Below are 26,343 nucleotides of genomic sequence, written 5' to 3'. Positions count from 1 at the left end.
AGGAGCCACGTGTGCAGGGCAGGCTGCCTTGCACCAGCCTCAGATGTTCCCCAGGAACAGATGCGAGCCAGAGGCAAGGAAACAGGCAAGCATCCACTTATGGGGTAACAGGCTGAAATAACCAGATGAGCTTCTAAATAGAAACAACCCAACATTCAACATCCAATGCTGTCCACAGCCCCAGAGCAGCTGGGAGGCAGGCTGCTCCCAGTCCCTCCAGGCTCTGTGCGGGATGGGGCTTTCTCCAGTATCCAAGACAAATTCTTTCCTTTTACTTTGCCTTGTACCCGTCCTTGTGTGTGTGCCTGCAGAATGTGCCTAGGGCTCCAGTGCCAGCTCCAGCCAGGCTGTCCTAGCTGCTGCAGACACCACTGAGGACCTTCTCTGGCTGGGATGAGTTAAAAGGGAGGCACCCAGCAGGGGATGCAAGGATTGCATCCTCAGTCCTGGATGGGAAGGATGCTCAGGCCACGGTGGGGTCAGTGCCAGAGATTATGTGTATTTGCTTTGAGAAATCCCCCAGATTTAGTTCCTTAATGGGTAATTAACATTCCAGCTGCTCCTTGGTAATAGCCTCTCCAGCCCATGGGAAACCCACAGACACAGTGACGCTGCAGGCGGATTTCATAACTCAGCCAGTGACTAAACAGAAAGGGAGCTGGAGAAGCAAGGCAAATGGGAATGCTGCTCCTGACCTCTTCTCCTGCCTGGGCTGTGGCCCTGGTGTGAACTGGTCCTGCTGAGGGGTCAGTGGGAGGCAACTGGCCTGACCTGCAAAGGTCCCTGCTCTGGGCTTCCCACAACAGGAATTTTGTCTCTCTTCCCATGCCTGGGTTTTGTTCCCATGAACCACCAGACCAGTGGCCTTACTGGTGGCCTTGAAACAGAGACTGGAGCTGGAAGAGGTCAAAACTCTCCCCAACAGGCTGAACCCTTGCTGTCTACTTAGTATGGACCAGGGTCTGTGATCCTGGCTCTCAAACAGCTCTGGGCCCCTCGAAATGGCTTATTTCCTCTAGTAGCCCCAGCAAAAAGAAATTGGGGCCCCAAACGCAGCCATTCACAGGTAAAAAATAAAAAGAAGGAAAGCTTTTCCATTTGCTTTTAAGGCTGTTTTTAGTTCTGAAAGGCAGTTTGTGCATGCACACATGTAAAATGATGTGTCAGAAACAGGCGTAAGGAGATTAAAAAAGAAATCTCCAACGCTGAAGTTAAAGCACTTAAGGAATTGGCAGAGACTTCAAGAGCCGGTTTCTGGTCCTAATGAAGCCAGTGGAAGCGCTGCCATGGACTTCAAGGGGACCATAATTTGGCTGTAACTCAGTAGGGAGCTGAAAGTGTTGATTAATAAATTGGAGACAATGCGGAGGAAAGCCGCTAAACTTCTTTCTGACAGATGTGCAGAAGAAGAGCCTGGAAGCCGAGGCATGCAGGAAGAGAACTGGTTTCCTTTGTGTTTGCAAACAGAAGATAGGCAAGGGGAAAAGCCCTGCTACCTGATACTCATGTAAACTGCAGAGCTGCTATTAATAAATAGCAATGCCTTCCTGAGCAGCCTTCTGTTCATTCTTGGGAAAAAAAAATAAAAATGTAGTAGCAAAAGCCAAGCCAAGAATTCATCAAATTCCTTTTTCTCAGAAGTAACTCTTCAGTGGAAAAGTTTACAGCTGGAGATTGTGGATTCTGCAGATTGTCCTTGGAGTCTGGTGCGTGCCTTTGAATTACTCATTGCTGGCTTTTTGCTCGATGATTCGTGCATGAGCCTCCTGTGCTAGAGCTCCGACAGAGGTTAGCACGGCCTCAGAAAGCTCTTCCCACCACAGATCCATTTTCAGGCTGAGTTTGCAAATCATTCAAGGCTGAAGAAAAAAGCAATCCCTTTAATACCCTTTACAGCAGCTTGCAGCCGAAAAGCTTCCTGTTTGTCCCTTTTTGTTTTCTGAGCTTTCAAGTAACTTTGGCATAAGGAAAGATATTCTGAGATCTTCAGAGCAAAGGCTTGTGCGGGAAGTGAAATGTTTAAGGATAAGAAGTCTTCAATGAATGCTACAGAGCAGTTAGAAAACGTGCAGCCATCATTGTCTGCAACTCTTTGTGTCTCTTTCCCTATGACTTCCATTCTTCTTTGCTTTGTGTTGGTTTATTTGCTCATTTCATTTGATTGAAGTTGCTTCCTCGACTCCTGTTAAGTCAGAAGCTGTCCCAGAGCGCGCCACCAAAACCAAACCCAGCAGACGTTCTGCTATACCTCATCCCCATGGGTTGGACATGAAACTTGTCCCCATGGGCTGGACATGAGCCCTAATGGGGTCTTCTTCATGTACTGCATCCCTCCTCATGCAGGTGGTGAGGCAGACCTTGCTAGCTCTTGCTAGGCTCCCTTCCTCTGGACCAGAGCATGTCTCCACATGCTGGCAGAGCCCCTGGCAGCCTCCATGGGGAGAGCAGGGGCAGGAGATCTGAGCCACATTAAGCTCGTTTTTCCCCTTTCTGAGGAATGAAGGGAATTCGATGTGTGTTCATGCAGGTTGCAGGGCTGCCAGCTGGGACTCAGATGCGCACCTTGAGCTTGTCTTGAGGTGGAAGGGGCAAAAAGATGTGATGTACTGATGCTCTGAAATCACACCGGGTTCTGCGCATGGGGAGGAGGAAGGGGACAACCTCAGGCTTCAAAACCTGACACGAAGGACGCACTGAGACAAAGGTAAAAGGATTCTGTAGGAGGCATCAGCCTAACACCCCCGTTGCACCAAACACACTGCCTGGGCTTTACCCTTCAGGACACCTCATGGTGTTTGCCCCAGCGAAGAGCCGTGAGAGCAGGGACCTGTTGTGAGCATCGCGGGCCATCACTGTACACGCCCCATGCCCGGGGCATCAAAGGAGCCCTCCAGTCGGGGGATTATCGCACAGCCCATGGTCACCCCGTGTGCCCGGCACCACCGGGGCTGGACACGGCTCTCACCGCGGCTCAGCAGCCGGCAGCGGCGCCGGGCAGCCCCGGGGGTCCGCCCCCGCTGTGTGCGGGGCCGCATCCCGCACTCCCCGCCCTGCGTTCGGCCGGGCACTGAGCCCAAGCGCGAAGCTGCCGGGCCTGGGCCTGCCGGGGGCCGGCCGGGTCGGGCCGGGCCGGGCCGGGCCGGGCGGGGGGCGGTGCCTGGGCGGGACGCGCTCAGCGGGGCCGGGCCCGGCGGAGCCGAGCGGAGCGGGTGGCGGTGGCGGCCTGGCGGAGCGGTGCGGAGCGGAGCGGGCCCGGCCGGGCAGGCAGGTACGGGCCGACCGCGGCGGGAGCGCAGACAAAGGGCGGCCGGGCGGTAGCGCGGGCCGGGACCCGCCGGGCCTTGCACCGCCGCCGGGCTGGGGCGGAGAGCGGGGCCGGCGGGGGGACCGGGCCCCACCGCCCTCCTCACCCCCGAGCCCGGCTGTCCCGTCCCGTCCCGTCCCGTCCGGTGCCCGGCGGGAGGAGCCGGCCGGGGCCGCGCAGCGGGCGGGGAGCCGCCGAGGCCACGCCGCAGCACGGGCACCCGGGGCGTGGGGTGCGAGGCCTAAAGCGGCCCCGCTCCCGGGAGCGAACGCGGCGGGAGCCGGGAATCATAAAGGGCTGGAGGAGGTCAGGGCTGGTGGAGCGCGGCGTGGCTGGGCTCTGTTGAGCGCCGTATCTTCCCTCTGGGAGAGGTCCGTGGGTTTCCCCAGCCACCCGTGAGCTCTGGGCCTCTCACACATCGCTGGGTTTATTATTGCCCCCAAGCCTGTTGGGTTTTGCTGGCGATGGGGCAGCCGGTGATGCCCGGTGGTGTGAAAGCTGCACCAGCGTGGCCACCTTTGGGCATCACTGATAATGGGCTTTGCTTCCCTTAGAGGCTGGTGCTCGCTCCCAGCACCGCGGTCACATCCCAACAGCGGGGCTCTCTCCCTTCCCGCTGCCGCAGCACACCGTGGGGCTGGTGTTCTTCCCGCTGCCGGTGCTCGCAGGGCTGGGAAGCAGTGCCTTGCAATGCTCCTTTGTCAGCGACAGCCTCGAAGCAGCAGCTCTTCCTGCAGCAAAGCAGCATCTTTGTTGCTCCGGTCTCGGGAGTGTTTTGTACCGGTGCTGTGCTGGTGCAGACTGGGAGGTGAGCAGCCCCGTGCCTGCTGCTCCCGGCTGCACACAGGGACCGTGGCCGAGGAAGTCGTCCTTTTCCAAATAAAACAACGAGGACGGATTCAATAGGAAATAAGTTCCTTGCTTCTCAGTGAACTTGCTGTGGGTGGGGAAGAAGGAAATCAAACAATAGAGAAAATGTGCGGGGCTTTATAGAGCAGGAAAAACCCTTCAAATTCTCTGGTGGGGTGGCCGAGCATCTTCCCTTCACCCTTGTCAGCGTTCCTTTTTGGTAAGGACAGCAAAGGTGATGGCCAAGCTCATGTTTCCGAGCATCTGTGCATGGGTATGGAGAAGCCAGGACCTCCCGTGTTGCCATCCTGCTGGTCCCCAAGGCACCCAGGAGGGTCACCTTGCCCAGCCCTGGTGCGTGCCATGGTGCTGCAGCCCCCAGATCCCTCCTTCCCACCCAGGAGCTGCCGGCACAGGGCACAGATACTGACAGGAAAGCTCACACACGCAAACCCCTTCCCGCTTCCTGCGCCTTTGGGAAGCTGGCGGATCTGGTGTGGTTGTGTTTGGGTGGGGATGGAAAACCCATCCCATCCAAACAGGCTGTTTATTGCGGGTTGCTTTGGGTTTTTCCCCCCCTTTTGTTTCTGTGCTGCGCTGTCGGTACTCTAGAACAGGACACACTGAATGCACTGTTGGTGGTAATTTAAATAGAAGAAAAGGTGATGCCTTTTCTAAGTTAAAATTAGGCTGGAATGGAGAGGGAATGATTAATACCTTTTTCAGTAGCATGTCATGGTGAAGTATGGCACAGCCGAGTGTGTTCCTGCTGCAGAGTATCACTGGTGATGTCTGTCCCTCTTCACTTGCAGGCTTCTGTACCCAGGGTTGGTTTTGGGGGCATCTCTGAGTCTGTGCTGGAGGTGGAGGGCCATGGTCCCATCAGGTGTCCCATCTCAGGTAGTGGAGGTGGAGCTGCCTGCCCTCTTGGCTGTTTGTGCTGTGTGGCAGCATGATGGAGAGCTTTGCTTAAAATGGTCTTTTGTGGATTTCTGACTTGCAGATGTACCTTCTTGATTTGGGTTTTAGTTTTGGTTGTTGAGGTTGAGCCTGCTAGAATGAGGTTAGGACAGAGAAAGAAGCAAGATATTAAGCTCTTATATCTTGCGGTTGCTTCCTGGCCCCAGAGGACTGGGGTTCATCATCTCACTGATGTTTCCTGCCCTGCTCTGGAAGGTGCTTTAGGACCTCAGGATTGGAGACATTCAAGGCCAGGCTGGATGTGGTTCTGGTTAGCCTGGTCTAGTTGAAGATGTCCTGCTCATTGCAAGGGGTTGGAGCAGATGACCTTCGAAGGTCCCTTCCAACCCAAACCATTCTGTGAGTCTGTGACTGCCCTTGACTTCTTTGTGTGGGTTTGGCCTTGCTTTGTGCATTTTGCAATGTGCCATCATCACACATCACAGTGTGCCGGTGCCTTTGTAGCCTGAGACAGGGGAAGGAGGACTTGGATGGAGGGAAAGCATGATGCTGCTTTCTTGGAGGCCACCTCATAAAACCTCAGGACTCCGTCCCCAGCTGCCTGTTCTGTGCCCATCACTGGGTGCAGCGGAGCAGGCAGCCCTCAAACCGGGACCCCTGGAAGGGCTGGGTGAGTCACACAGCACGGCCGTGGGGAGAGGGCGGTCTGTAGCTTATGATTCATGTTGTTTTCCTGCAAAAGCCACCGACTGGAATGGCAGAGCCTGCAAAGAGGAATCAATATCGAGCCGTAAATCCCACACGTGACTGCCGGTGGTGGCAAGGAGGCTGAGGTTGGGAGCGCCTCGGTGCTGCGTCCTTCCCAAAAGCAGCAGGACCTTGCTGCAGCCCTTGCCCTTGGTGCTACCTTCCTGGAAGGATTTGGGAAGGTCAAGAGATCCTCACTGGGAGCTATCCTAGGAGGAGCTGCACTGGTATTAATGCCTGGAGTTCAGCCCTGCTGCTGATTTAGTTCAAAGCCATAGAGATGGAGGTTGTCTCAGGGGCTCTCTCCCCTGTTGTCCCACTTCTCCCAGGGAACCCAAAGTATCTTGGTAATCTCATCACTGATGCAAAGCAAGGAAGAAGGGTTTTCTTTCTGTCTCTGGGCATGTTGAGGGTTGGATGTACAGCGAGGGGTGTCCTTCTCTTCTCCTTCCGCTGCACGTGGAGATGTGGATCTTGTCCAATGGCTCTGCATATGGTCTGGAAGGATGGCAGCCCCTGCGTGTCCCTGCTGCTCCGGGTAGCATGCTGCTCTCTTGGCTCTGCTTCCCGTGCCTTGGCCTCAGCAAAACCCAAATGCTTTTCAGCTACTTGTCAGCATCTCACTGAGTATCCCCCTTCCTGACCACTGTTTGCTTCTTCACAGCCTTATACAGCCCTGCAGGGCTTGGAGCCTGGGGCGATGTTACCAGTGTGAAAAAAAGGGATGTGTTAGAAAGTGTCAACAGCACAGTCCTGAAATACGGCTGCAAAATGCTGTCAATGCCTGAGGTATAAACATAGAGCTCAGGCCATTTTATGTGTGCTCCAGCAGCCTGGGTTCATCCTTTGGCTGTGCTGGCCTCATGGATTTATGATGGAGAGTGGGATCAAGGCCGGGAGGGAAGGAGGCTATGCGTGGTACCTGGGATGGGGATTCTGTGCCTGATGGCTGAGTGGGGATATGGGAGCCCGCTTGAGCGAGTGGGAATATCCCCAGGTAGAGAGGCCAGGAATGGTGTGGTCCTCTGGCCTGGCTGGCTGGTAAGGTGTGAAGCAGCACATGTTATGGTGGTTTATTAGCTCTCACTGGCTGAAAGCACAACCTGGTGCATGAGGCCATGGGGTGGAGGTGTAGATGGGGCATCTAGGTTGGTTCCTTAAGCATTTGCTTTGCTTGGAAGCTCTGCATAGGAGGAGGAGAGGACAGGGCTGATGCTGTAGCCTGGGAGCAGGTAAACTAAAGCAACAGGCTTCCCATGGACATGCTGCTTGATCCATCCAGCCTCATACAGGGATCTGGAAAGAGGGGAGGCCAGAGGCAACTTGGGTGCCAGCAGCCCCGATGCTGCACTTGCAGGGTCAGATGTGGGCTTCACCATCAGTGAGCACTGCAGCCTCTGGTACTTTTTAAGGGTGGTGAAGTCTGCATGCAGAGGTAATGTCTGTTATTAGCCTAACTATTGCCTTTAGGAGAACACAGATGTGCTCTTGGGCCCGAGGAATGCCTGCACACCCAAAATGTGTCATTTATTCCAGCTCTGTCCATTGGTCTAATAAAGGATCTGACCTTCACTTGGCCCGGCCATGACCTCAGAGTGTGCTGGTCCTGGAGCATCCCGCCTCTGCATCCGCCTGTGCTTCCCAACCCTTCCCCAAAGGACTTGCCAGCCCGGGAGCCATCCCTGCAGCACATCAGGCAGTTACCTGGCTTCTCTTTCAGTACCTGCTCCAAGCACCTGGCCCCATGGGTGCGTTGGGCTCCTGGCAAACTGCAGGGAATCAGAGCTTGGCTGTGGCTCAGCAAAGCATCAGGCAGGATGGATGCAGGCTGGATCCTCAGGAGAGCCTGGGAGGAGGGGGCAGCTTGTGCCATGCTCCATCCTTGCAGGGTTAGGATGCAGGCACTGGGGGGTGGTTGCTCTCCATGAGCTGGTTCATGCTGTGGTTTTAGGGGTGCTGTTTGAAAAAGCACCGTTTTGGGGCTCATTTAAGTGCTTGGCAGGGCAGGCTGCACTCCCCAGAGCAGCTGGCAGTTCTTCTGTGGCAGGATGGATCTACTCTGCTTCCCACTTCGAATTCCCTGTAATGGGAAGCTGTCAAGAAAACAAAGCAGCTGGTTTGTCCCATGGGGCACACGGTGCTGCTGTAGCTGAGGGGGAGAATCACTGCTTCCCTGTGATCCAGCATCACCCTCTCAGCATCTCCCCAGGGGAAATCTGGCCAAGCAAAGTGTCACAGGCAGCAAAAGATGGTGTTGAGAGGTTTTCAGTCAGGGTTTTGTTGGGAAGGAGTCCTTGTGCGACCTGCAGTGAGAGCACAGGCTGCCATCCAGCACAGTGTAAAAACTGATACGACATTATTTCCCCCTTGTCCTTTTCCCTCTTAAAATACTTGGGATGCAGGCCCTGCTTGTCCAGAAATGCTCTTGGGCACTTGGAGAACCTCAGGAACCCACATGGCACATTTCAAAGCAGGAAAACCCGATTCATTGGGTGGATTTCCCCCTCCTTTCGAACCCACTTAAAATTCATGGGGAGTTTTGTCAGTAAGAACCTGTTTCAATTAAGGGACAAAAGAAACTCTCCTCGTTAAGCGCCTCTTTCAGTTAAGGATTGGGAGAATTCCCCCAGCTCCTTCCTCTGGAGGGAGGCTGTTCCCAAAGATTCAAGGGCACAAAAAGCCCGTGAGGAGGAGTCACCTCCAAAAAGCTCCTGCTGTTTTGGGGGGAGGCAGCAGCATGGCCCAAAACACAACCTGGTTACAGGGCGTTGGGGTGTTTGGTAGGGATGCTGTTGGGGAGCATCAGTGCCCAGCCAGCAGCCCTGGGACATAGGAAAGCTAATGACTGCTGCTAATTGCTGGCCTAATTAATGGAGGAGGCTGATTCATGCTGGGGTTTGGAGACGGGGGGAGTGTGGAGGGGTGCTGAGGACAAGGGGGATGGCAGCCACCGGTGCCCAAGGATCAGATATGGGGTGATGTCTCTGGGGGGTTCCTTGGTGGCTGCAGCACCTCAGGGCTGGGGAATGGGATTAGCAAGGGTAGGACCTGGGGAGTGGGGTTTAGGACATGGGGTTTGCCAGAGCTAGTCTTAAAAGCCCTGTCAGTCAGGCTTGCTGTGGGGAGAAGTTTTAATCATGGGCTTCCAGTAACCTCACCCGGTTCTTTGCGATTTGGGGTGGGTTTTATCGTTGTTTTGGGGTTATTTCTCCCCTAAAAAATCAGCAAATATTGGCAGCGATTTACCACACACCGAACGTTGCTTTTGCATCCCTCTGCAGGGAAAGAGCCATATTCAGGATTGTTTTTTTTTTAAGAAAACACGGGAAAAACATTACTTTTATCTCTTCAGTAAAACCAAAGTGCTCACGGGGCTTTCTGGGTGAAAACCAGCTCTTCCAGAGCAAGGGGCTTTGGCCAAAAATAACTTTTTCAATGTGAAGATCTTTGACCGCTTGCATTGGGCTCATTGTTTCTTTCTCAGAGGAGCCAGGCAGGTTGTGGGCAGCCGGAGACAGAGGTTTGTATCCAGAGGGAGCGAGGTGTCAAGGGGGTATTTGGTTCAGCAGCAGCAATCCAGGAGGATGCTCCAACCAGGTCTTAAAGTGCTGAGAAAAAGGAAGGATTTTCCTCCTTGAAATCCTCCTGGGGTGCAAACCCTCCAGACCTTGACTAAATCAGGATACATTTTCCCAATATTCCCTTGTGTTTGCTCTCATCCAGCCGAGCTGGGAGGGTTTGGGATGGGAGCAGTTGCCTGTTTCAGGTGCAGCTGCTGGGGCTGCCTGTGTCCTTGTTTGATTTTACACCTTTTGGGCACTGAGCAGACACAGGTGTCCTTAGGAGAGCAGCTCCGGGGCTGTCCCCGGCCAGCAGCAGGGTGTTTTTCTCCTTGGCATGTTGTAACTACTGTTTGCAAAGCACTTAAGCAGCCCGTGTAATCTACAGCTAAGACGTTCCTTATCTGGCATTATAAACCTGCCTGTGGTGCACGGGCAGCCTCGGGGAGAGTGGGCGGCCAGGGCGAGCTTGTTTCTGCTTGTTTCTGCCCTTCTGCTTGTTCTCCCCTCTCCACGTGCTCCCATCCCTCTCCCTGCCTGGACACCCTGGGTTTGCAGCCTGGTGGGAGGGATCTGGGTGCCCATACAGCTCATCCCTCCATCCATGTCTTGTTGGGGCCATCCTAAAGGCTCTCCCAGGCTCTCAGTAAATGGGCATCACCAGGAAAATCCCCTGGTTGGAGCTTTTGTGCTGGATTCCTCTCCCTGGGCTGCTGCACCAGGAAGCTGGGACCTGCTGCCTCCTGTGCTTTGGTACCAGTGTGCATCCTCCCATCACTGCGTACTGAAGCAAAGGAGTTCATCTCCCAATGATGCCTTCTCTTGGCCAGTGAATACAGCCCTGGCTGGGGAGGAAGGTGATGGGCACAGGGACAAGCAGCGGTCCTTTGCACCCTATGATGGCTCTTCTCCCATGCCAGCATTCCCAGCTCTTTGCTGTTTCCAGCCCAGGTTTGGATCACTGCTGTTCAGAGCTGATAAAGGCAGCGGTGCAGAGGTAGGTGCTTAAAGGCAGATTTTTCATGCCAGTTACTTCTTCATTTTCAAAGCAAGCTCCCCTGTCTTCAGCTCATAGTTGTCTCCTGAATAATATGATGGCATTAATCTCCTCTCTAAAGACATGCTTAGCTCAGTGGTTTTAGATCTGTAGCCCTCTAACTATTACCAGTGGAATGAAGGGGATTGCCTCTAGAGGGAACTTAAACCTATTAATAATAACAACAATTTGGCTGCCTTTTGTGCATCTCTTAAAGGTAGTTGTGATTCCTGGGGCTGCAGGGCACCAGTTAGTGATTGCTGAGGGTGCTGGTGAGGATTTGTGAGGTGTGGGAGGCACAGCAGGCATGGTGGGTAGAGCGCTGTCACCTTGCTGGGATCCTGGGTCCCAGCCTGGCTGAATTTAGATCTTCCAGTAGACTTTTACCATCAAATCCCAGCCTGGTTTGGGTTGAAGGGACCTTAAAGCTCCTCCAGCTCCAACCCCTGCCACGGGCAGGGACCCCTTCCACTGGAGCAGCTTGCTCCAAGCCCCTGTGTCCAACCTGGCCTTGAGCACTGCCAGGGATGGGGCAGCCACAGCTTCTCTGGGCACCCTGTGCCAGCGCCTCAGCACCCTCACAGGGAAGAGCTTCATCCTGATATCTAATCTTTGTGGCCTCCTTTGCGCTCACTCAAGCAGGTCCATGTCCCTCCTGTACTGAGGGCCCCAGAGCTGACCAAGTGGGAGATAAGCAGATGTGTCAGTGGGGCCAAGCTGGCTGTATGCACTGTGGTGGTCAGATATGGGAAGGGAGGCGTTGGAGCAAGCAGAAGAGATTGCAGATCGCTGAGCTGGGTGATGCAATTTAGCATCCTGAATCTAAATCCTCCTCCATCCAGGCTTAACCCCCCGGGCTGGCTTACGTGGGGAAGCGGAGCTGGAATGGGGATGATGAGGTGATAACCTAGCAGTGCTGGTGTGGGGCTCTCCCTGAGGGATGAGGAGCAGGGGTGCAGTGTTTAGGACGGGGCCCGATCTCTGTGGGTTGAATGTTGGAGCGTCTGTGAGCTACTGGAGTCAGGGATCAGACATGGGAGCTCTTGGGGTCTCTTCTCCATGCAGGTGGATGCTTGCTCCCTCCCTTACAGCCCTTTCCAAAGCGGTGCAAGGGAGATGTGCGTGCAGTTCCTTGCTGCGTCACAGCACGGGTTTGAGCTCGCCTCCCATCCCAGGGATGGGTTGGGACAGTTGATTTATCCGACAACTGGGACTTGTGAGCTGCCTCATGTTCACATCTTGCACCTGCAGCCGGACCTATTGCACCCTGATAAATCAAACCCTGCTGTGGCTGCCTCCTGGGACTGCCGACCCTTCCCTCTCCTCCGGATCTGCTTGCACTTCCTTGCTTATATTTAATCCTCCCATTGCATCCCTGCAAAATCTCACTGGAGGTTAAAGGAAGAGTGCTGCAAGCTGCTGACAGAGGTGGTTTTGTCCCCTCTAGTGCCCCTCTGGCTTTCTGGGGTACAGTGGTTCCCCAAGGAGTGTTTCTGGCCAATAGCTCTGAACAGGGGGAAGCTGCACCCCCCAAACCGTGTGTGGGAGTGGATGTAGCAAAGCTCTTCAACCATTTCCCCTTCCTCCTACAGCTGCCTTAGACTGAAGTGCTGATAGTAAAGGGCTTCCCTGGACACTGGTCCAGCCCTGCAGGGTGCTCCAAGCTCTGGCTGCACTGGGGAAGCCGATCGGATGCTGATTGTGTTTGTCAGGGCGGCCGGATTAAGAGCACTGTGGCTAAGCCTCCTCTCCAAACCTCTTCTTCAGTGGAGCCTGGACCGGGGCTCTGCTCAGAAACCCACCAGAAAAGAGCATTCTCTGGGCCTCTTTCTCCTGTGGTCGTTGGTGCGAGGCTGAGCAGCCCCTGTGTGATGGGAGCCTGCTGGTGCTGTGTGATGCTTCGGGGGGCCTGAGGTCTGTGTGTGGGACTCTGGCTGACATTTCCAGCCGGTGCCTTTTAAGTAAGCACCGTGGTTTTAAAAGGCACCTGAGCAGCCTCTAAAAACCAGGTTAAAAGGAAGTTTGACTCCTGCTGTCACCCTGCCAGCTCCTGTGGGCTTTCTTCTGTTTTACCATCGTGTTTGCTTTTTGTTTCAGAAAGGCTGTTGCTCTTGAGGGCTTGTTTTGTGCTCTTGGAACTAAACCTGCTAATGCAAACCCTCCCTGACCTGCTGTTGGCTCTCCCACCGCTAGCAGGGGTTTGCTGGGCAGCGTGGAACCAGCATCCATTCATAGAACCCCAGACTGGTTCGGGTTGAAGGGACCTTAAAGCTCATCCAGTTCCAAGCCCCTGCCACGGGCAGGGACCCCTTCCACTGGAGCAGCTTGCTCCAAGCCCCTGTGTCCAACCTGGCCTTGAGCACTGCCAGGGATGGGGCAGCCACAGCTTCTCTGGGCACCCTCACAGGGAAGAGCTTCTGCCTAAGAGCTCATTTAAATCTCCCTATGAGGATTGCTGACACAGGATTCACACGGGGAAAGCCCTGAGCTGGAGCATCCCCACCCCAGAGCATCCTCCCCATGGAGGCTTTTCTCTGCAGTGAACTGGCAGAGCAGGATTCCTGCTGCTTCCTGCCTCAGCACCGGGTTTGTGGGGCAGGATGCTGCCTGCCCTGGTCCCGGCTCACACGTGGCTGCTTCAGGGGTCCGATGCAGGCGTTGCTGTTGTGCTTTGACGTGGCAGACTCCCTCCCCAGGGAGAGCCAGTCAGTGTCTGCCTGGAGATGCTGTCTCAAAAGCCTCCTCATTAAGTACCGTAATTAAAAGCTTTTAGAAGAGAATGGACTAACGAAGCCCCCTTGGAAATGCCAGGTGATGTTGGTGTGGGGCCCCATTCCCATCTGCCGTGACTCATGGAGGGTGGTGCAAGGATGGACACATGGTCATGCCTGTCTGCCGCCATCTCCACCGCTTGGCATCAAAGCTGCTGGTTGTCACTTGCCCACCCATCGCCATGGAAATGTGTCTGCCAGCACCCACTGCTCCTGACAGATGAAAGGAACAGAGAGGGAGCGGGATGGCATGGGCAGGGTGCTTGAGAATGTGGTCTCAGCTCCCCACATCCCTAAGGTACCTGCGCAGGGAAGCCTCCCTAAAATCAAGTCCCATTGCGCTGCTTCTTTTGGACCTAGGGTCCAAAGCCCCAGTGGGATGTTCTCCTTGGGATACTGAAGGTCCAGCCCCACTGGAGGGAAGGAAGCTGTGAGCTGCATGCTCTTACAGTCCTGCCTGGAGATCACCCATGTGCACAAAGATAAATTACAAGTGAATAAATCCAGATCCCCACTGTACCCAGCATAGCTGGCAGTGAGGGATGCTGGTGGGTGCTGGTGGTGGAGGCTGGCAGTGTGCATGGGGCCTGGGTGAAGCAGCACGCTGCTGGCAGTGGGAAGTGGATCCTGAAGCAGGGTTTATGCAGGAAGGGCAGGGATGACAGGATTACCCTGCCAAGCCCCAGCCTGTAATCCACGGTACCCGCCACGTTTAATCCCGTTATGTGCCTGGCTGGTGTCTGTGGGGTGGGTGCAGTGGGGCACAGAGAGCTCTCCCTGGGGAGGAACAGAGGCTCCTGCCCTTGTCCCCAGCACTGATGGTGAGTTTGGGGACGAGCCACCGTACCAACACTTCTTCCTTAAGCACACCGGCTGCATCAGTGTGTGTGCCCTGGGTGACTTCACCCTCTGCAAGTAGTGCCCAATCCTTTTTGTTTGTTTCTTTCTTTTCTCTTTTGAAATGGGCTTTTCACAGGGAAAATAAATATTCCCAAGGTCCCTTTGGCTCCACGTGGCTGCTCCCATGTCCCCATCCCAGTGACCTTGGCTGGCGGCTCCTCGTGCTGGCTTTCTGCCTGTGTCCCTCCCTGCCCTTGGGTAGGGAGATGGGGCTCAGACCCCTCTCACCCCTGTTCTCCTCACCACACTGTGCCAACAGGAGGAGTGGGGCTGCTTCTCCACCTGCTTGGTGTGCTGGGGGCTCCTCTCCATAGCACCCCGGTGATGCTGCTGCGCTCCAGGCTCACACCACAGCCGGGGTCCCATGCACGTGTGTGCTGCTGTGCTCATGCCACCGCCAGGAGCTCACAGCACCCTCTCAGCAAGCCCTGCCACACAGCGAGAGATCTGCCATTGGTACCAGCACCATCCATCCCTACTCATCCCACCTCTCTCTTGCAGGGCGCTGTGTGGAGCCAGGACACCGGGAGCCACCATGTCCCCATGCCTGCTGCGACCTGCGCCGAGGCCGCCCGCCGCCCCTTAGTGCCGCTGCGGCCATGGTGCTGCTGCTGCTGCCACCGCTGCCACCACCACGGGGATTTCGGCTCGGCAAGGGGACTCTGGGCGCATCTGCCATGGTGACATGAATCGGGCAGCGAGGGACGCCAAAGCTGGAGGGGAGAGAGCCTGCCCGAGCGGCCCGCTAGTGGTTTAATTTATTAGGAGTACCCAGTTTGACTTTACCTGTTCTTTAGTGCGTTGCTCTTGCTTCTTCCCCTCCCCGGCACTCACAAGGGGAGGGGGTGAGCAGGGAGAGGAACCCCACCTCACCCCGCGGATGCAAGGATGACTGTGCTGGCCAGGGCCCGGCGCAGTGTCTGGCAGCTCTCCCCGCAGGTGGTGCTGCTCCTGCTCTTTGCCTTCTGCCTGCTCAGTGTTTTCGTCTCTGCTTATTATTTATATGGGTGGAAAAGGGGCTTGGAGCCCTCTGGGGACGCGGTGGGGCCGGACTGCGATGAGCCCAAGGTGGCCCCTTCCCGCTTGCTGCCACTGAAGACCCTCAAAGTGGCTGATTCCTCCCGCACGGACCCCTTGGTGCTGGTCTTTGTGGAGAGCCTCTACTCACAGCTCGGTCAGGAGATCGTGGCCATTCTGGAGTCGAGTCGCTTCAAATACAGGACAGAGATCGCCCCGGGGAAGGGGGACATGCCCACGCTGACCGACAAGGACCGGGGACGCTTTGCGCTCATCATCTATGAGAACATCCTCAAGTACGTCAATCTGGACGCCTGGAACCGGGAGCTGCTGGACAAGTACTGTGTGGAGTATGGCGTGGGCATCATCGGCTTCTTCAAGGTAAGGGGGTGCACAGGGTGAGCTGAGATAAGTATAAACCAGGGTGACTGTGGCGTCCCTGTAGGGACTTTGCCCTCCCCTTGCTGTCTGCAAGCAGCTTGAGATGGTGTGGAGCCAGCTCACAGCCTGGCATGGGCACAGGCTTCTAGTAGAGGGCACTATCTTAGCCCTCCCTGTGGAAGGGCTCTACAGCCCCTGGGTGTTTTGGGGGTAAAAACACACCTCTGGGATCATTCCATTGCTCTTAGCATCCCATTTCCCAGCTGCCTCCCCCCTTGCCATGGTCGGTGCCCCCAGTGAGCCCTTGCCTGCACAGCCAGTCTGGGCACTCGTTCCCAGTATCCCACCTCCTCTAGCTCCCATCTCCCCCATGCAGGCCAACGAGAACAGCCTGCTGAGCGCCCAGCTGAAGGGCTTCCCCCTCTTCCTCCACTCCAACCTGGCGCTGAAGGACTGCAGCATCAACCCCAAGTCTCCCCTGCTGTACATCACGCGCCCCAGCGAGGTGGAGAAGGGTGTGCTCCCCGGGGAGGACTGGACCGTCTTCCAGTCCAACCACTCCACCTACGAGCCCGTCCTCCTGGCCAAGACCAAGTCGGCCGAGTCCATCCCGCACATGAGCGTGGATGCAGCGCTGCACACCACCGTGATGCAGGACCTGGGCCTCCACGATGGGATCCAGAGGGTGCTTTTTGGCAACAACCTCAACTTCTGGCTGCACAAGCTGGTTTTTGTGGACTCTGTCTCCTTCCTGACGGGCAAGAGGCTCTCCCTGCCCCTCGACCGCTACATCCTGGTGGACATCGATGATATCTTTGTGGGCAAGGAGGGCACGCGCATGAAGGTGGAAGATGTCAAGGTGTGGATGTGATGGCCTGCCTGGGTGGGCAGGGGAGGGATGGGTGCTTGTGCCAGCTGCCGAATGTTCCAGGGATGAGCGTTCCTGCTCCCAGAGCATCCCTTCTCCTTCTGTGAAGCTTTCTGGGACATGGTTCCTCACCCTGGCATAGCAGCCATCCCAGTGGCCACATCCTGAGGACATCTTGCTTTGTCTCCCCCTCTCCCAGGCACTGTTTGACACACAGAATGAGCTGCGCACCCACATCCCGAACTTCACCTTCAACCTGGGATACTCAGGGAAATTCTTCCACACGGGTACGGAGGGTGAGGGCGTTGCTTTGCATATTGGGGCACAAACCGGTGCTCAGAGAGGCTGATGTTGGGGCTGCAGGGGTGTCCTTGGGCATCCCACCCTGCTGCACCCCATCAACTGGTCCACCAAGAGGGGCTCTGTGTGCCTGGTGGTGATGGTGAGTGTCACGCCCACAGGTACCGATGCTGAGGATGAAGGCGATGACCTGCTGCTGTCCTACGTGAGGGAGTTCTGGTGGTTCCCCCACATGTGGAGCCACATGCAGCCTCACCTCTTCCACAACCAGTCGGTGCTCGCCGAGCAGATGACCTTAAACAAGAAATTCGCTGTCGTGAGTAAGATGCTGCTGGTGGGGTTGCTTATGGTGGGGGGAGGATGGAGAAGTGGGGTGAAGCGGTGACCTGGGGGACAGTCTCTGCTTAGGGACCTGGTGGTGTTAAGTCATGTCCCCTGTGTTACAGCTGGCTGGGTAAATCCATTTATACACTAGTACCTGGAGCAAAAGGATGTATCTGCAGCAGCCAACTTGGTGCTGCGGCAGTGAGCTGCCCTGGTGGCTGTTCAGAGGGAAGCATCCCTTGTGCATTGCAGCCATGCCTCCCTGGCCAGCTCCATGGGGATGCAGAGCTCCAGTCCAGTGAGATGCAGGTTGGGTGCTCAGCCCAGTGTTGTTCAGTGCTGGGCAATGATGTGGGATCCTGGAGCAGTCAGTGGCTGTGTGCCAGGAAGCTCAGGCTGATGGAAACTCCCTCTGCAGGCCGAGCTGCAGGAGATAGGTTTGGTTCATAAAGGCAGGCTTTGACCTTCAGCTTGGTAAGGGGTTATCCATCCTTTTGGACTATCCCCTTTGTGATCCTAATAAAGTCAGCACTGAGACCAGATCATGCTGGGATCGACTGGTTTGCTCACAACTGTCTTGAACCCAAACGAGTAGAGCTAGGTTCATGGCCTAAGTGAGGGATCTTCAGGCTAACTTGAAATCATTGCCTGATAATTAAAGGTGCTTAATATGAGGGAGACCAGCCCACCCCTACTTGGGATGGGCAGTTTTCCAGCTCAATTTCTAGGCTGCTTTATAAACAATAGAAGCAGACTGGTATAAACCAATTTACATCTCCTCATGCTCTGCAGAAGAGCTTTGTTGCTCTTGTGGTGTTGTGGACAGCAGAAATGGCAGGGATGAGGATGGTCCACATGAAGTGGAGGAGCAAGTGTCCACCCATGTCTGCCCCTGGGCTGCCTTTCAAGGAGACAGCCCTGGTTAGGAGAGGATGGGTGGACACAGCCTTGCCCTGGTTGCTCCCCAGAGGCACAAATAGTTGGGAATGGGCAGTCCCTTGGGGTCAGGTTGGTTTGGGACGTTGTGGTTTTGGGGTCTCCACAGTCACCCACTTCCTGCTGTCTTCTCTACAGGAGCATGGCATCCCCACTGACATGGGATACGCTGTGGCCCCCCACCATTCAGGTGTGTACCCCGTCCATGTGCAGTTGTACGAAGCTTGGAAGCAGGTTTGGTCCATCAAAGTGACGAGCACAGAGGAGTACCCGCACCTGAAACCCGCTCGCTATCGCCGTGGCTTCATCCACAATGGCATCATGGTAGGTGGCCAGGCTCCACCTTCTCTCTTCTTGCCTCCTCCACCAAAAGGCAGAACCTCAGTAGGTGGGCATTGGGCAGCTTTGATTTGAGGAGGCTGTGCCCTCTGCTCATCCTGCATGGGGGAGGCTTACATGAGGACAGTTCTTGGCTCCTCCATGTGTTCACCTTCATCCCTTGTGGGTAGCAGGATTTAAGTTGAGGGTGCTGAGGGACAGTAGAGCTGGCCCTGACCCCTGAGGGGTTAAGGACTCCCTTTTTGTTTAGAAGGAGAAAGGGAGCCAGCCCTGCCTGCCCGAAGGAGGCAGTGTGACCAATTCACTACCTACTCCATCTGTATCTTTCTCCTGCCCAGGTACTCCCCCGGCAAACCTGCGGCCTCTTCACACACACCATCTTCTACAACGAATACCCTGGTGGCTCCAGTGAGCTGGACAAAATCATCAACGGGGGTGAACTGTTCCTGACCGTGCTCCTCAACCCCGTGAGTGCTGCAGAGAGACGTCTCTTGCAGAGCTGTTCCCCAGCACCACTGTGGGAGATGTCCCCCGTGTCCTCATCCAGGGTGGGAGCCGGTGCGTGGGACGGCTGCTGGTTGAGGTCCCACTAACCCCTGCTCCATCCTCTCTGCTTCAGATCAGCATCTTCATGACCCATCTGTCCAATTACGGCAACGACCGCCTGGGCTTGTACACCTTCAAGCACCTGGTCCGCTTCCTCAACTCCTGGACCAACCTGAAGCTGCAGACGCTGCCGCCGGTGCAGCTGGCACAGAAGTACTTCCAGATCTTCTCTGAGGAGAAGGACCCGCTGTGGCAGGTACCCCCCGTGCCTGGAATGGGGAGAGCAGCCACGTTTATTGTGCTGGGAGAGGGAAACAGGGTATATCTGGCCCTGGTTGGGGCAGGGGGTTGGAGTCAATGACCTCCTCAGGTGCCTTCCAGCGTGGGTTTCTCTCTGATCCTCTGGGTGGCAGGGCTCTGGGGGTGGTGCCAGGAAGGAGTTTGCTCCATAGATCTGGACATAAGCCTGGTCTTTTCCCTGCCTGCTGAGCACTGTGGCCTCCCTGTGTGTCTGTTGGGGCTGGAGGGGGCTGAGCAGTGGTGTGTGTGGTCCCATCCAGGCTGCCCTGTCTCTAATCTTCCCTCCTGTCTTTCAGGATCCCTGTGAAGACAAACGGCACAAAGACATTTGGTCCAAAGAAAAGACCTGTGACCGGTTCCCAAAGCTCCTCATCATTGGGCCTCAAAAAACAGGTACTTCCCTTCACCCTTGGTGCCATGAGCATGCCAGGGGGATTGCCAGGTTCTCCCACATTCCCAAAGAGCCTCTCAGCCCTTCTGCCGTGCGGCAGAGCTCAGAGGGAGGTTTGTCCCAAGTCATCTCTTGCTTTCTGTCTGTCCAAAGGAACAACTGCCCTTTATCTCTTCCTGGGGATGCACCCAGACCTGAGCAGCAACTACCCCAGCTCAGAGACCTTTGAGGAGATACAGTTCTTCAATGGACACAACTATCACAAGGGCATCGATTGGTAGGTTTCCACGCTGTGGGAGCTGAGCTGGGAACACCAGTTCCTTTGGGAACAGGAGCGGTGGTGCTGTGGGGTTTCCCATCAGCCTTGTACCTGCTTGGCTCTTGGCAGCTCTGGGTGCTGCAAGGTGGGATGAATCCCACGCGGGCTCTGCCCTGTGCCTTCAGGCCATCACATGGTTCATCCCTGAGGTGTTGTCTATGAGGCAAAGGCTGCTTGTCACGACTCAGAATTGCCCTTGGCAGAAGCCAGGCTTCTGTGCCTATGTTATCTCCTGCTTTTGGGGTCTGCCTGGGGAATCTGGAATGAGGCCTGGCTCTCTGGAATGGCTGGAGGGGATTGTGGAGCCCCAGGCAGTGTGTCAGACCTGGGGGGACTCTGTTTGGTACTGAGTGTTTGAGATATCACCTGCGAGGGCGGTTCTGGGGCATCTCATGGTGCCTGTCCGCCCGCCTCACACTGTGCCTCCCCAGGTACATGGAGTTCTTCCCCATCCCCTCCAACACCACCTCTGACTTCTACTTCGAGAAAAGTGCCAATTACTTTGACTCAGAAGTGGCTCCCCGGCGAGCTGCCGCCCTGCTCTCCAAGGCCAAAGTCATCACCATCCTCATCAACCCTGCAGATCGAGCCTACTCCTGGTATCAGGTGAGCTGCCCACCGCTGCCTCTCCTGCACTGTGGGCAGCCCCACGGGGTGGTGGGCAAGGGGATTCTATCAGCTTGGTTTGGCAGGGGGGATGGCTCTGGGTGCTGAATTTTCTGGTTGAACACCATCGCATGGTGGCCTGCAGTGCCTCGCGAGCAGCCCAGGATTGGGGTTGCCCTGGGACCAAACCTGCCTTGTTCCTGCCTGACAGCACCAGCGAGCTCACGACGACCCGGTTGCCCTGAAATACACCTTCCATGAGGTGATCACAGCAGGACCTGAGGCTGCTCCGAAGCTCCGGACCCTGCAGAACCGCTGCCTGGTGCCGGGCTGGTACGCCACACACATCGAGCGCTGGCTCAACAGCTACCACGCCAACCAGGTACGGGTGGGAGCACCCACTCCTATGGTGGCAGCACACTGGGGAGCACCCCTCACCAAGCAAGGATATGGGAGAAAGAGAGCTTGGGTCCAAAAACAGCTCCCATGGGAGCTGCTTTTCTTACACACTAAAAACCACAGGGAGGGAGGGTAAAAGTACTCAGAGAAGGAGCAGAGGGGAGATACTGTAGTGTGAGGTTGGTGATGGATGATGTCCTTGTGCTGGTCCTCTGCCAAAGCAGGGTTGAAAAGGAGCCCCGGGGTGAACGGTTGTGGGTGGTTCTGCAGGGTCACCCCCCATTCACCCGCCACTCTTGGCCACAGACCCCCCTGGGGCTGCCCTGTCTGGTGTCACCACAGCATCAGAGGACAAAAATAGCAGCAGAGCTGCCCATGGTTAAGCTGGCTGCAGGGGAAACGGGTGCTGGATGCCAGCCCTGCTGTGACCCGCTCACTGCAGCACTGCTGGCACTCTCCAGGCTCAGCCCCTGAATGATTTTTCCACTGTCACTTAGCCTTATAAAGTCTATTAGTTGGCTGCTGCTGGCGTAATTGCTGTAATGCAATCCTGGCTGGCTGCGGGTTAGGCAGCCCCGAGCTGAAGCTCTGATGTCCTGCATGGAACCTGGCCCTGGCTTTTATTTGCATTTCATTTTCAACACCCAGTGTAAGTGAGCACCAGAGCACATGAGCATCCAAAAGGGGACCCTGCACAGGCTGGTGGCGGGTTTGGCTTTGAGATGGCAAAAGGTGCAGTGGAGGTGGTGTTGTGCCCCAGGAGAGTAGGGCTGGGAGCCAGCAGCACCTCACTGCCGTGCCTTGCTCCTTGCAGATCCTGGTCCTGGATGGCAAGCTGCTCCGAACGGAGCCTGCCAGAGTGATGGAGACGGTCCAGAAGTTCCTCGGTGTGACCAACTTCATCGACTATCACAAGACCCTGGCGTGAGTCCTTCCCTGAGCTTCTCCTTGCCCTTGGTGCAGCCTCCAGCCCTGGGGCTCTCCACAGAGCTCTGCTGGTTTTGGTGAGAGCAGGGTTTCACCTGAGGCTGGAGCAGCAGCTCCTCATTGCTGCGACCTGCACCAGGGTAGCTGTCATCAGAAAACATCCAACAAGCACCCTGCTTTGCTGTGCTTACCCAGACACCGCAGCAGGGATGGTGGTGTCACACCAGGCAGCATGGGAGCAGGTCTGGGCTCTTGGAGCAGAGCTGAGGGATGCATTTGTGCTGCATGTGACAGTGTGGAGCCCTGGTACTCCATCTCCTCATGCCCACACTGCAGGGAGCAGCTCTTGCTGCTGGCAGCATGGCACCTCTGTGGATGTCACCTTGCTCTGAGCCTTCCAGACATTAAAGCCATTGTGGGAAGCAGGAGGCTCCAGAGCTCTTAGAAAAGTCATAATCTACCTCTGTGCAGGGCTTGTCTACACAGGTGGGTGCTGTGAGTCTGCACCCAGGTGCTGTGGGGCTCCTGAGGGCGTCCAGTGCTGAAAGTGCCACAGGAAATAATAACTAAACCTGTGTAGGCCCTTGTGCTCCCTCAGCGGGGCAGTGTGGTGATGAATGAACCTTGGTGGGCTGCTTACTGTGCAGCTGCACAGGGAACCTGCTGTACCAGGAGGTCAATAATGAGATGTTAGCTGGGATGTGGGTTTAAACGAGGTGGAGAAGTGCTCCTGCGAAGGCTTGGGAAGCAGAGGGGCTGTGGAAGGTGTGTGGGGCAAGAGGGGTGAGGCAGAGCTCTTGCTTCACAGGTTTGATCCAAAGAAAGGATTCTGGTGTCAGCTTCTGGATGGAGGGAAAACGAAATGCTTGGGGAAGAGCAAAGGGAGGAAGTACCCCGAGATGGATTCGGATGTGAGTATGCAGAAGGCCTCGTGGGATGGTCCCAAGCAGGGCCAGGGGGCTGTGCTGAGGCGATGGGCTTGGGGCTGGTCCCCTGACCCTCCTCTCTGTTCTCCTGTTGCAGTCACGCGCCTTCCTGCGGGACTATTACAGGGACCATAACATAGAGCTCTCCAAGCTCCTGTACAAGATGGGGCAGGCGCTGCCCACCTGGCTGCGGGAGGAGCTGCAGAGCACCAGGTAGCTGCTGCCCACCATGACCCAGCGATACCTGAGCAGGGATGGAGCCCTGCACCCAGCGGGACCTTCCTCAGCAATACCCAGCCTTGGAGGGGACCCCAGGAGGAGGCGGCTGCACTGGAGGCTGCCCAAGGCAGCCCGACTGCAGTCCCTGTGCTGCCACCTACCCCATAACCCTTTCTATTTCCTTTTATTTTCCCCTTCTAATTCCTGGACCTATCGGTGAGGTCCCTTCCTGCCCTACTCTGACACGGGGAAGTGGCACGAATTCCCCCTTTCTCAGCCCAAAATGGGCTTCAACTCCCTGGGCCGCAGGGCAGCAAAGAGCAGTCCCTCACCTCCTGGTCCGAGGGTGGAGGAGCCACTCTGGGCATGCTGGAGGTGACTTTGCTGAGCTGGAGCAGAAGAACGGAGCTGGTAGAGACCCGAAGCACAGAGGGACCCAAAGCCGCTCCTGCCACCAGTCCCACTGCACAAAACAGGAGAGTTTACTGGATTCCCCAACATCTCCTTAGAAAAGTGGATTTTTCTATGAAAGGTTCAGGCATGAATTCCTTCATCATCTCTGTTTGTTTTCAAGCTCCTCAACCTCTTGTTCTCCCTCCATGGGCAGCGTGATGGGACTGTGGCGGAGCAGGAGGCTGGTCTGGGTGTGCTGGTCCCAGTGTGCAGGTCCCAGTTTGAAGGTCCCGGTGTGCTCCTGTTCCCCACAGCCCACCCTCAGTCTTGTTCACTCGTGGTGTTTCCTGTGGTAAAGCCAAGCGGTGCCCAACGTCCCCTGGCACAGAGGAGAGCCGGATCTTGGGGACAGGGTAGACGCTGGGATAACGGCAGTCGGAAGGATGCTGAGAACTGCAAACCTCTTGAATATTAAAAACAAAAAGTATTTTAATAATGGGGGGGGGGGTTCATTTGGTTCTCATTTTGCAGGGGGTTGTTTTTCTTCAGTGCCAGAATTTGTACCGAAGCCCTGAGGGGTTCGTGTGGTCTCTTTGGTTGTTACACGTGACGTTGGACGAAGGTCAGTGCAGATACAGGGGATGGATTCCCAGCTGGAGATGCTGCTTTATGGTGGTGGTGCCATACAGAGCTGCATCCCTGTGTCCTGTCCCCTGGGGTTTGCTGCTGGGGATGCCAAATGAGACTGAGCCATCACAGGTTTACTGGGATAAGCACCCGAATTCCCCCTCGGATGGAGGGATGTGGGGTGGCAGCGGTTGCTGCTGGAGGTGGATGCGGTACCCGGGATGCTGCCCTTGGCTCCGGAGCAGGAGGAACATGATGTTTCACCCTCAGTGAGAGGGGTCCCACAGGCAGGGGGGGTTTCCACTGTCTTATTCCTGCAGGAGCCCCTGCAGCCATACATGGAGCCATTGTGGGGCTGTATCCCCTCTGTCCTCCGTGGGGTTGTACTGGGAGAAGCTCCCAGGTGCTGATGGGAGGTCCTGTTGAACCAACTGCTAATAAATGGGGGGGCTCTGGTTTTACTTGCTGATTGTTGCCTGTTTCTCCTCACTGGAATGATCACATCCTGCCCCCCCAGGGATCCCGTCTGCCTTTGGGGCCCATTGTGGGGGGATATCTGGGGAGGAAGGGGCAGCCCTCCATGCACGAGGTGGCAGCAGCTGTCTAGTCCTGAATCCTCCATGTTGCACGGCTGCCCATAGCCTCGTGTTCCTGGGATGGGGCCCGCATCCAGCGTGTGTTAGCATGCTGGTGTGCTACCACCGGCTGTGTTAACACTAGGGCAGGGATTTGGGGGGGTCCAAGGGGGGGGCTTCTCTCCCCCTGCCCCATGCACCAGTCCCTGCCTGCTGGCTCCCACAGCCCGGCCCCTGCTCAGTGCTGCAGGAAACGAAGATGGAGCCTAATTAATCCCAGCCGGCTCTGCCTGGACCTGTCCGGGTGACAAATGATGTGCAGTGCTGCAGGAGCCGCCGGGTGGACGAGAGGGGGCTGCGAGGGGAGAGCTGTGGAGCTGCCTGCCTGGACATGGGGGTGCAGCAGTCAGGCCATGCACCCTGTGCCCATCGCCCTCAGTTCCCAAGCCCCGGATGCCTTCCCCATCATCCCCATCCAGCCACAGTGATGTGCCCCAGGTGGGACCAGCTGCTGCCTGAGTTAACTGGTTGTTAATGGCAAGGAGGATAGTTCACCCCTTGTGATGGCCTCAAAGTGCCTGGAAGGATGAGGAGAGCTGTGAGTACGATGGGTTCCTCCTCCAGGTGCTCTGTGCTGGGTTCACAGCCTGCTGAAGCTCAACGTTTAAACCAAGCTTTGCAATGAGATCTGGTAGAAGGAGGGACAGGGCAAGGGGGAATCTATGATGGAAGAGGAAAGGTTTAGATTAGACATCAGGAAAACATTCTTCACTATAAAGGTGCTGAGGCGCTGGCACAGGGTGCCCAGAGAAGCTGTGGCTGCCCCATCCCTGGCAGTGCTCAAGGCCAGGTTGGACACAGGGGCTTGGAGCAAGCTGCTCCAGTGGAAGGGGTCCCTGCCCATGGCAGGGGTTGGAGCTGGAGGAGCTTTAAGGTCCCTTCAAGCCAAACGAGTCTGGGGTCCCATGAAATCAGAGTTGTTAGAAGATGTCTGTACCCTGGGTTTATGTTGGACAAATCCCACTGTGACCCTGCCCATCAAGGAGCCACCTCCCAGTCCTGCTCCTGCAAGGGGGTACCTGAAAGGGGCCGAGCCTGGCAAGCACGAACCTGTCCAAGACCTCAGCCCTGCAAAGCTAATGAGAGAGCCGGGAAGGGCCATAGAAACTGCCCTCACAGGGAGCCAGGGTGGGTTTGCACCCTATAAATGCTGGAGCTCCCCAAGAAAGGCATCCCCGGGCCAGATGCTGGAGGTTAAAACCAGATGATACAAATATTCCACCCTGCAGCAGGACTGGGGGAGCAAAACGGCTTTGTCTTCTTCCACAGCCCTTTGCTCCAGGATGGGGACCTCCTCCGGAGGATGCTGTCATGGAGGTGCGTGCTGGTGTGACACGAAGGGACCAGTACGGATGGGGATTGATGGGACCCTCATGGAAAGCCAAGTTTTGGGCCACCAAAAGCCTCTTGAGCCCCTGTGCTGTGCACTGGGGGGGGGGACAGTGGCCATGCCAGCCCCACCAAAGGGACGTGTCCCTTTGCATGCCCCTGAGCTGCTGGGATGCGACCTTGGCTCTCAGCCCTGGCACTTGCTGCATCCTTGTGGTGGGACCAGCGATCAGAGCAGGGACAATGCCCAGGCGGGGCAGTGGATGATGCAAGTCACCAAGCCCTTGAATGAGAGCCATGCAGAGTACTTCGAATGCCTCCTGTGATTTGGAAGTGCCATGTTTACACTTGGCAGTGCAGCAATGCTGAATCCTGGCGTCTGAAACACGCCAATGTGTTTTTATTGTGTGTTCATCTGCCCCTAGATTGCAAAGAGAGCTTTCTGTAGACGTTGTGTAAAGATTTATAGCTCT

The 26,343-nt window shown here is 56.1% G+C and overlaps 1 protein-coding gene across 2 annotated transcripts; it reads left to right on the top strand.

Moving 5' to 3' along the window:
- Positions 1-3,163: 3,163 nt before the first annotated feature.
- Positions 3,164-24,367, top strand: NDST1 (N-deacetylase and N-sulfotransferase 1). Of its 2 annotated transcripts, XM_061360085.1 has the most exons (15): positions 3,164-3,268; positions 14,590-15,486; positions 15,863-16,345; positions 16,554-16,641; positions 16,816-16,970; positions 18,053-18,238; positions 18,592-18,720; positions 18,873-19,055; positions 19,396-19,492; positions 19,644-19,767; positions 20,241-20,415; positions 20,627-20,797; positions 21,629-21,738; positions 22,550-22,652; positions 22,765-24,367. In XM_061360085.1, the coding sequence occupies exons 2-15, from the start codon at positions 14,977-14,979 to the stop codon at positions 22,882-22,884; spliced, it is 2,634 nt and encodes an 877-aa protein (XP_061216069.1). In that variant the 5' UTR covers positions 3,164-3,268; positions 14,590-14,976; the 3' UTR covers positions 22,885-24,367. The 2 variants fall into 2 exon arrangements, with proteins under 2 accessions (XP_061216069.1, XP_061216070.1); XM_061360086.1 differs by lacking the exon at positions 15,863-16,345.
- Positions 24,368-26,343: the final 1,976 nt, after the last annotated feature.

This window comes from Neopsephotus bourkii, unplaced genomic scaffold, assembly GCF_033783945.1.
Source record: "Neopsephotus bourkii isolate Nb327-2 ecotype Australia unplaced genomic scaffold, CSIRO-AGI_Nbou_v1 NB_1016, whole genome shotgun sequence".
Lineage (NCBI taxonomy): Eukaryota > Metazoa > Chordata > Aves > Psittaciformes > Psittacidae > Neopsephotus > Neopsephotus bourkii.
This window is presented reverse-complemented; position numbering and strand designations above follow the sequence as displayed.

What these genes read in the sequence shown, in the direction of transcription:
- NDST1 (XM_061360085.1), top strand. Translation starts at nt 14,977, where the DNA reads ATGACTGTGCTGGCCAGGGCCCGGCGCAGTGTCTGGCAGCTCTCCCCG. An exon ending in GCATCATCGGCTTCTTCAAG is followed by an intron (nt 15,487 to 15,862) that starts GTAAGGGGGTGC and finishes TCCCCCATGCAG; the next exon opens with GCCAACGAGAACAGCCTGCT. An exon ending in TCATCCACAATGGCATCATG is followed by an intron (nt 18,239 to 18,591) that starts GTAGGTGGCCAG and finishes TCTCCTGCCCAG; the next exon opens with GTACTCCCCCGGCAAACCTG.